We start from the raw sequence: 10000 nt of genomic DNA on the forward strand, positions 1-10000 counted from the left end.
CTTGATTGGTTCCCGAAAGCGTAGGAGGCGGGTCTGCTCTGTCCAGAGTAGAAGCCCCATTTGTGCACGGCAGAGTCCTCTGCCTAGGCACCCGACCAGTAGAAAGATGTGTGCAGTTTGTGTGTGTGCGTAACTCGTGAGGCATGAGGATGAGTGTGCGTATGCATGGAGATGTGTGTGTGAATGTGTGTATGTTCTCAAAGGAAAGTCTCGTGGGGAGCAACCAGATTGTGGCCTGTGGCGTGGGAGTTGTCCTTGAGAAGATATTGGCTCTGTCCATTGTTCTTGCATAGGAACAGCATTGACTGAAAACAAGCTCCTAACATTAAAATGGGTCATGCACAAGATTTTAGTCAGACCAAGCTATAACATTTTAATATTTACTACGACACAACCCACATGTATCAGTACACACACTGTATGAGAACACACACTGATACAGGGGTCCCCAAACCTTTTTGGCCTTCGTCCCCCATTTTGATATCAGAACATGTGACCCCACCATGTAAATACAAGTGTTGCTTTGATGGTCCCAAATCAGTGTGCCGGAATTTGGACAGTTTATCTGAAGGAGGGATGGTTTGAAGGGGCTGATGGTGTAGTTGATGACAGTTTAGCTGAAGGAGGGATGGTTTGAAGGGGCTGATGGTAGAGTTGATGACAGTTTAGCTGAAGGAGGGATGGTTTGAAGGGGCTGATGGTGTAGTTGATGACAGTTTAGCTGAAGGAGGGATGGTTTGAAGGGGCTGATGGTGTAGTTGATGACAGTTTAGCTGAAGGAGGGATGGTTTGAAGGGGCTGATGGTGTAGTTGATGACAGTTTAGCTGAAGGAGGGATGGTTTGAAGGGGCTGATGGTGTAGTTGATGACAGTTTAGCTGAAGGAGGGATGGTTTGAAGGGGCTGATGGTGTAGTTGATGACAGTTTAGCTGAAGGAGGGATGGTTTGAAGGGGCTGATGGTAGAGTTGATGACAGTTTAGCTGAAGGAGGGATGGTTTGAAGGGGCTGATGGTGTAGTTGATGACAGTTTAGCTGAAGGGGGGATGGTTTGAAGGGGCTGATGGTGTAGTTGATGACAGTTTAGCTGAAGGAGGGATGGTTTGAAGGGGCTGATGGTGTAGTTGATGACAGTTTAGCTGAAGGAGGGATGGTTTGAAGGGGCTGATGGTGTAGTTGATGACAGTTTAGCTGAAGGAGGGATGGTTTGAAGGGGCTGATGGTGTAGTTGATGACAGTTTAGCTGAAGGAGGGATGGTTTGAAGGGGCTGATGGTGTAGTTGATGACAGTTTAGCTGAAGGAGGGATGGTTTGAAGGGGCTGATGGTAGAGTTGATGACAGTTTAGCTGAAGGAGGGATGGTTTGAAGGGGCTGATGGTGTAGTTGATGACAGTTTAGCTGAAGGGGGATGGTTTGAAGGGGCTGATGGTGTAGTTGATGACAGTTTAGCTGAAGGGGGATGGTTTGAAGGGGCTGATGGTGTAGTTGATGACAGTTTAGCTGAAGGAGGGATGGTTTGAAGGGGCTGATGGTGTAGTTGATGACAGTTTAGCTGAAGGAGGGATGGTTTGAAGGGGCTGATGGTGTAGTTGATGACAGTTTAGCTGAAGGAGGGATGGTTTGAAGGGGCTGATGGTGTAGTTGATGACAGTTTAGCTGAAGGAGGGATGGTTTGAAGGGGCTGATGGTGTAGTTGATGACAGTTTAGCTGAAGGAGGGATGGTTTGAAGGGGCTGATGGTGTAGTTGATGACAGTTTAGCTGAAGGAGGGATGGTTTGAAGGGGCTGATGGTTTGGTTGATGACAGTTTAGCTGAAGGAGGGATGGTTTGAAGGGGCTGATGGTGTAGTTGATGACAGTTTAGCTGAAGGAGGGATGTTTGAAGGGGCTGATGGTGTAGTTGATGACAGTTTAGCTGAAGGAGAAATGGTTTGAAGGGGCTGATGGTGTAGTTGATGACAGTTTAGCTGAAGGAGGGATGGTTTGAAGGGGCTGATGGTGTAGTTGATGACAGTTTAGCTGAAGGAGGGATGGTTTGAAGGGGCTGATGGTGTAGTTGATGACAGTTTAGCTGAAGGAGGGATGGTTTGAAGGGGCGGATGGTGTAGTTGATGACAGTTTAGCTGAAGGAGGGATGGTTTGAAGGGGCTGATGGTGTAGTTGATGACAGTTTAGCTGAAGGAGGGATGGTTTGAAGGGGCGGATGGTGTAGTTGATGACAGTTTAGCTGAAGGAGGGATGGTTTGAAGGGGCTGATGGTGTAGTTGATGACAGTTTAGCTGAAGGAGGGATGGTTTGAAGGGGCTGATGGTGTAGTTGATGACAGTTTAGCTGAAGGAGGGATGGTTTGAAGGGGCTGATGGTAGAGTTGATGACAGTTTAGCTGAAGGAGGGATGGTTTGAAGGGGCTGATGGTGTAGTTGATGACAGTTTAGCTGAAGGAGGGATGGTTTGAAGGGGCTGATGGTAGAGTTGATGACAGTTTAGCTGAAGGAGGGATGGTTTGAAGGGGCGGATGGTGTAGTTGATGACAGTTTAGCTGAAGGAGGGATGGTTTGAAGGGGCTGATGGTGTAGTTGATGACAGTTTAGCTGAAGGAGGGATGGTTTGAAGGGGCTGATGGTAGAGTTGATGACAGTTTAGCTGAAGGAGGGATGGTTTGAAGGGGCTGATGGTGTAGTTGATGACAGTTTAGCTGAAGGAGGGATGGTTTGAAGGGGCTGATGGTTTGGTTGATGACAGTTTAGCTGAAGGAGGGATGGTTTGAAGGGGCTGATGGTTTGGTTGATGACAGTTTAGCTGAAGGAGGGATGGTTTGAAGGGGCTGATGGTGTAGTTGATGACAGAGTGGTGGGGGTGGTGTCTTCTTCTCCAGGTGGGCTGTGGAGCCATTGGCTGTGAGATGCTCAAGAACTTTGCCTTGCTGGGAGTGGGATTGGCCAAGAGCTCAGGAGAGGTACGGATTGGTTGGTTGGTTGATTGATTGATGACCTGTTCTCATCTGTGGTCGCCTCGTGTGCATGACAGACTGATTAGTTCATTGATTGGTTGATTAATTAGTCAATTAATTAATTATTAATCGTTTGGTTAATCAATCAATGTATTAGTTAATGTGTGTTTGATTAGTTGATTTTTTGGTTTAACTGATTGATTGATTTTAGCGGTATTGATTGATGACCTTGTCCTCAGGTGTGTGTGACGGATCCAGACCTGATAGAGAAGTCGAACCTCAACAGACAGTTCCTCTTCAGACCTCAGCACATACAGGTCAGACACACACACACACACACACACACACACACACACACACACACACACACACACACACACACACACACACACACACACACACACACACACACACACACACACACACACACACACACACACACACAACAACACACAGTCCTCACTATATACAGGTCAGACACACACACACACACACACACACACACACACACACACACACACACACACACACACACACACACACACACACACACACACACACAGTCCTCACTATATACAGGTCACACACACACACACACACACACACACACACACACACACACACACAGTCCTCACTATATACAGGTCACACACACACACACACACACACACACACACACACACACACACACAGTCCTCACTATATACAGGTCACACACAAACACAGACACTTAATCTTACCATCATTATCATCATTAATTGAAACACCATCACCATCCCTTATATCATTTTCTCCACATAATCTCTCATCTCCCCATCTCCCCATCTCCCCCTCTCCCCCTCTCCCCATCTCCCCATCTCCCCCTCTCCCCCTCTCCCCATCTCCCCATCTCTCCCTCTCCCCCTCTCCCCCATCTCCCTCTCCCCTCTCCCTCTCCCTCCCGCTCTCCCCCCCTCTCCCCATCTCCCCCTCTCCCCTCTCCCGCTCTCCCCCCTCCCCCTCTCTCCCCCCTCTCTCCCTCCCCCCCAGAAGCCTAAGAGCACGACAGCAGCAGTAGCGACCATGGAGATCAACCCAGAGATGCAGGTAGACGCTCACCTCAACAAGGTGTGTCCTGCCACCGAGGGCGTCTACAACGACCTGTTCTACTCCCGCATACACCTGGTTGTCACGGCGCTGGACAACGTAGAGGCTCGCAGATACGTCGACAGGTGAGGGGGGGATATTACACTGTGGTGTCTGTACCAGGTTATGGTGGATATGATAGTGATGTGAATGGTTGTGGGGAGTCTGTATCAGGTTATGGTGGATATGATAGTGATGTGAATGGTTGTGTGGAGTCTGTACCAGGTTATGGTGGATATGATAGTGATGTGAATGGTTGTGTGGAGTCTGTACCAGGTTATGGTGGATATGATAGTGATGTGAATGGTTGTGTGGAGTCTGTACCAGGTTATGGTGGATATGATAGTGATGTGAATGGTTGTGTGGAGTCTGTACCAGGTTATGGTGGATATGATAGTGATGTGAATGGTTGTGTGGAGTCTGTACCAGGTTATGGTGGATATGATAGTGATGTGAATGGTTGTGGGGAGTCTGTACCAGGTTATGGTGGATATGATAGTGATGTGAATGGTTGTGTGGAGTCTGTACCAGGTTATGGTGGATATGATAGTGATGTGAATGGTTGTGTGGAGTCTGTACCAGGTTATGGTGGATATGATAGTGATGTGAATGGTTGTGGGGAGTCTGTACCAGGTTATGGTGGATATGATAGTGATGTGAATGGTTGTGTGGAGTCTGTACCAGGTTATGGTGGATATGATAGTGATGTGAATGGTTGTGTGGTGTCTGTACCAGGTTATGGTGGATATGATAGTGATGTGAATGGTTGTGTGGAGTCTGTACCAGGTTATGGTGGATATGATAGTGATGTGAATGGTTGTGGGGAGTCTGTACCAGGTTATGGTGGATATGATAGTGATGTGAATGGTTGTGTGGAGTCTGTACCAGGTTATGGTGGATATGATAGTGATGTGAATGGTTGTGGGGAGTCTGTACCAGGTTATGGTGGATATGATAGTGATGTGAATGGTTGTGTGGAGTCTGTACCAGGTTATGGTGGATATGATAGTGATGTGAATGGTTGTGTGGAGTCTGTACCAGGTTATGGTGGATATGATAGTGATGTGAATGGTTGTGTGGAGTCTGTATCAGGTTATGGTGGATATGATAGTGATGTGAATGGTTGTGTGGTGTCTGTACCAGGTTATGGTGGATATGATAGTGATGTGAATGGTTGTGTGGGGAGTCTGTACCAGGTTATGGGTGGATATGATAGTGATGTGAATGGTTGTGGGGAGTCTGTACCAGGTTATGGTGGATGTGATAGTGATGTGAATGGTTGTGTGGAGTCTGTACCAGGTTATGGTGGATGTGATAGTGATGTGAATGGTTGTGTGGAGTCTGTACCAGGTTATGGTGGATATGATAGTGATGTGAATGGTTGTGTGGTGTCTGTATCAGGTTATGGTGGATATGATAGTGATGTGAATGGTTGTGTGGAGTCTGTACCAGGTTATGGTGGATATGATAGTGATGTGAATGGTTGTGTGGAGTCTGTATCAGGTTATGGTGGATATGATAGTGATGTGAATGGTTGTGTGGAGTCTGTATCAGGTTATGGTGGATATGATAGTGATGTGAATGGTTGTGTGGTGTCTGTATCAGGTTATGGTGGATATGATAGTGATGTGAATGGTTGTGTGGAGTCTGTATCAGGTTATGGTGGATATGATAGTGATGTGAATGGTTGTGTGGTGTCTGTACCAGGTTATGGTGGATATGATAGTGATGTGAATGGTTGTGGGGAGTCTGTACCAGGTTATGGTGGATATGATAGTGATGTGAATGGTTGTGTGGTGTCTGTACCAGGTTATGGTGGATATGATAGTGATGTGAATGGTTGTGTGGAGTCTGTACCAGGTTATGGTGGATATGATAGTGATGTGAATGGTTGTGGGGAGTCTGTACCAGGTTATGGTGGATATGATAGTGATGTGAATGGTTGTGTGGAGTCTGTACCAGGTTATGGTGGATATGATAGTGATGTGAATGGTTGTGGGGAGTCTGTACCAGGTTATGGTGGATATGATAGTGATGTGAATGGTTGTGTGGAGTCTGTACCAGGTTATGGTGGATATGATAGTGATGTGAATGGTTGTGTGGAGTCTGTACCAGGTTATGGTGGATATGATAGTGATGTGAATGGTTGTGTGGAGTCTGTATCAGGTTATGGTGGATATGATAGTGATGTGAATGGTTGTGTGGTGTCTGTACCAGGTTATGGTGGATATGATAGTGATGTGAATGGTTGTGTGGGGAGTCTGTACCAGGTTATGGTGGATATGATAGTGATGTGAATGGTTGTGGGGAGTCTGTACCAGGTTATGGTGGATGTGATAGTGATGTGAATGGTTGTGTGGAGTCTGTACCAGGTTATGGTGGATGTGATAGTGATGTGAATGGTTGTGTGGAGTCTGTACCAGGTTATGGTGGATATGATAGTGATGTGAATGGTTGTGTGGTGTCTGTATCAGGTTATGGTGGATATGATAGTGATGTGAATGGTTGTGTGGAGTCTGTACCAGGTTATGGTGGATATGATAGTGATGTGAATGGTTGTGTGGAGTCTGTATCAGGTTATGGTGGATATGATAGTGATGTGAATGGTTGTGTGGAGTCTGTATCAGGTTATGGTGGATATGATAGTGATGTGAATGGTTGTGTGGTGTCTGTATCAGGTTATGGTGGATATGATAGTGATGTGAATGGTTGTGTGGAGTCTGTATCAGGTTATGGTGGATATGATAGTGATGTGAATGGTTGTGTGGTGTCTGTACCAGGTTATGGTGGATATGATAGTGATGTGAATGGTTGTGGGGAGTCTGTACCAGGTTATGGTGGATATGATAGTGATGTGAATGGTTGTGGGGAGTCTGTATCAGGTTATGGTGGATATGATAGTGATGTGAATGGTTGTGTGGAGTCTGTACCAGGTTATGGTGGATATGATAGTGATGTGAATGGTTGTGGGGAGTCTGTATCAGGTTATGGTGGATATGATAGTGATGTGAATGGTTGTGGGGGAGTCTGTACCAGGTTATGGTGGATATGATAGTGATGTGAATGGTTGTGGGGAGTCTGTACCAGGTTATGGTGGATATGATAGTGATGTGAATGGTTGTGGGGAGTCTGTATCAGGTTATGGTGGATATGATAGTGATGTGAATGGTTGTGGTGAGTCTGTATCAGGTTATGGTGGATATGATAGTGATGTGAATGGTTGTGGGGAGTCTGTACCAGGTTATGGTGGATATGATAGTGATGTGAATGGTTGTGTGGAGTCTGTACCAGGTTATGGTGGATATGATAGTGATGTGAATGGTTGTGTGGAGTCTGTATCAGGTTATGGTGGATATGATAGTGATGTGAATGGTTGTGGGGAGTCTGTACCAGGTTATGGTGGATGTGATAGTGATGTGAATGGTTGTGTGGGGAGTCTGTATCAGGTTATGGTGGATTTGATAGTGATGTGAATGGTTGTGTGGAGTCTGTACCAGGTTATGGTGGATATGATAGTGATGTGAATGGTTGTGGGGAGTCTGTATCAGGTTATGGTGGATATGATAGTGCTGTGAATGGTTGTGGGGAGTCTTTACCAGGTTATGGTGGATATGATAGTGATGTGAATGGTTGTGTGGAGTCTGTACCAGGTTATGGTGGATATGATAGTGATGTGAATGGTTGTGGGAGTCTGTATCAGGTTATGGTGGATATGATAGTGCTGTGAATGGTTGTGGGGAGTCTGTACCAGGTTATGGTGGATATGATAGTGATGTGAATGGTTGTGGGGAGTCTGTACCAGGTTATGGTGGATATGATAGTGATGTGAATGGTTGTGGGGAGTCTGTATCAGGTTATGGTGGATATGATAGTGATGTGAATGGTTGTGTGGAGTCTGTACCAGGTTATGGTGGATATGATAGTGATGTGAATGGTTGTGGGGGAGTCTGTACCAGGTTATGGTGGATATGATAGTGATGTGAATGGTTGTGGGGAGTCTGTACCAGGTTATGGTGGATATGATAGTGATGTGAATGGTTGTGGGGAGTCTGTACCAGGTTATGGTGGATATGATAGTGATGTGAATGGTTGTGTGGAGTCTGTACCAGGTTATGGTGGATATGATAGTGATGTGAATGGTTGTGGGGAGTCTGTATCAGGTTATGGTGGATATGATAGTGATGTGAATGGTTGTGGGGAGTCTGTACCAGGTTATGGTGGATGTGATAGTGATGTGAATGGTTGTGTGGTTTCTGTACCAGGTTATGGTGGATATGATAGTGATGTGAATGGTTTTGTGGAGTCTGTATCAGGTTATGGTGGATATGATAGTGATGTGAATGGTTGTGTGGAGTCTGTACCAGGTTATGGTGGATGTGATAGTGATGTGAATGGTTGTGTGGAGTCGGTACCAGGTTATGGTGGATATGATAGTGATGTGAATGGTTGTGGGGAGTCTGTACCAGGTTATGGTGGATATGATAGTGATGTGAATGGTTGTGGGGAGTCTGTACCAGGTTATGGTGGATATGATAGTGATGTGAATGGTTGTGTGGAGTCTGTACCGGGTTATGGTGGATATGATAGTGATGTGAATGGTTGTGGGGAGTCTGTACCAGGTTATGGTGGATATGATAGTGATGTGAATGGTTGTGTCGAGTCTTTACCAGGTTATGGTGGATATGATAGTGATGTGAATGGTTGTGTGGAGTCTGTACCAGGTTATGGTGGATATGATAGTGATGTGAATGGTTGTGTCGAGTCTTTACCAGGTTATGGTGGATATGATAGTGATGTGAATGGTTGTGTGGAGTCTGTATCAGGTTATGGTGGATATGATAGTGATGTGAATGGTTGTGGGGAGTCTGTACCAAGTTATGGTGGATATGATAGTGATGTGAATGGTTTTGTGGAGTCTTTACCAGGTTATGGTGGATATGATAGTGATGTGAATGGTTGTGTGGAGTCTGTACCAGGTTATGGTGGATGTGATAGTGATGTGAATGGTTGTGTGGAGTCTGTACCAGGTTATGGTGGATATGATAGTGATGTGAATGGTTGTGGGGGAGTCTGTACCAGGTTATGGTGGATATGATAGTGATGTGAATGGTTGTGGGGAGTCTGTACCAGGTTATGGTGGATATGATAGTGATGTGAATGGTTGTGTGGAGTCTGTACCAGGTTATGGTGGATATGATAGTGATGTGAATGGTTATGGTGGATATGATAGTGATGTGAATGGTTGTGTGGTGTCTGTACCAGGTTATGGTGGATATGATAGTGATGTGAATGGTTGTGGGGAGTCTGTACCAGGTTATGGTGGATATGATAGTGATGTGAATGGTTGTGTGGAGTCTTTACTAGGTTATGGTGGATATGATAGTGATGTGAATGGTTGTGTGGAGTCTGTACCAGGTTATGGTGGATGTGATAGTGATGTGAATGGTTGTGGTGAGTCTGTACCAGGTTATGGTGGATATGATAGTGATGTGAATGGTTGTGTGGAGTCTGTACCAGGTTATGGTGGATATGATAGTGATGTGAATGGTTGTGTGGAGTCTGTACCAGGTTATGGTGGATTTTATAGTGATGTGAATGGTTGTGTGGTGTCTGTACCAGGTTATGGTGGATATGATAGTGATGTGAATGGTTGTGGGGGTCTGTACCAGGTTATGGTGGATATGATAGTGATGTGAATGGTTGTTTGGGGAGTCTGTACCAGGTTATGGTGGATATGATAGTGATGTGAATGGTTGTGGGGAGTCTGTACCAGGTTATGGTGGATATGATAGTGATGTGAATGGTTGTGTGGAGTCTTTACCAGGTTATGGTGGATATGATAGTGATGTGAATGGTTGTGTGGAGTCTGTACCAGGTTATGGTGGATATGATAGTGATGTGAATGGTTGTGGGGAGTCTGTACCAA

At 45.7% G+C, this 10000-nt stretch overlaps 1 protein-coding gene across 2 annotated transcripts in view; it reads left to right on the forward strand.

Moving 5' to 3' along the window:
* The window catches only part of LOC121579312 (ubiquitin-like modifier-activating enzyme 6), a 63307-nt gene that overhangs the window by 24477 nt on the left and 28830 nt on the right, over positions 1–10000 (forward strand). For both annotated transcript variants that reach the window (XM_045223368.1, XM_045223369.1), the window contains exons 17-19: positions 2875–2955; positions 3189–3266; positions 3979–4160. In XM_045223368.1, coding sequence (XP_045079303.1) covers positions 2875–2955; positions 3189–3266; positions 3979–4160 — 341 coding nt within the window. The remainder of the gene's footprint in view (positions 1–2874; positions 2956–3188; positions 3267–3978; positions 4161–10000) is intronic.

Source organism: Coregonus clupeaformis, chromosome 1, assembly GCF_020615455.1.
Source record: "Coregonus clupeaformis isolate EN_2021a chromosome 1, ASM2061545v1, whole genome shotgun sequence".
Lineage (NCBI taxonomy): Eukaryota > Metazoa > Chordata > Actinopteri > Salmoniformes > Salmonidae > Coregonus > Coregonus clupeaformis.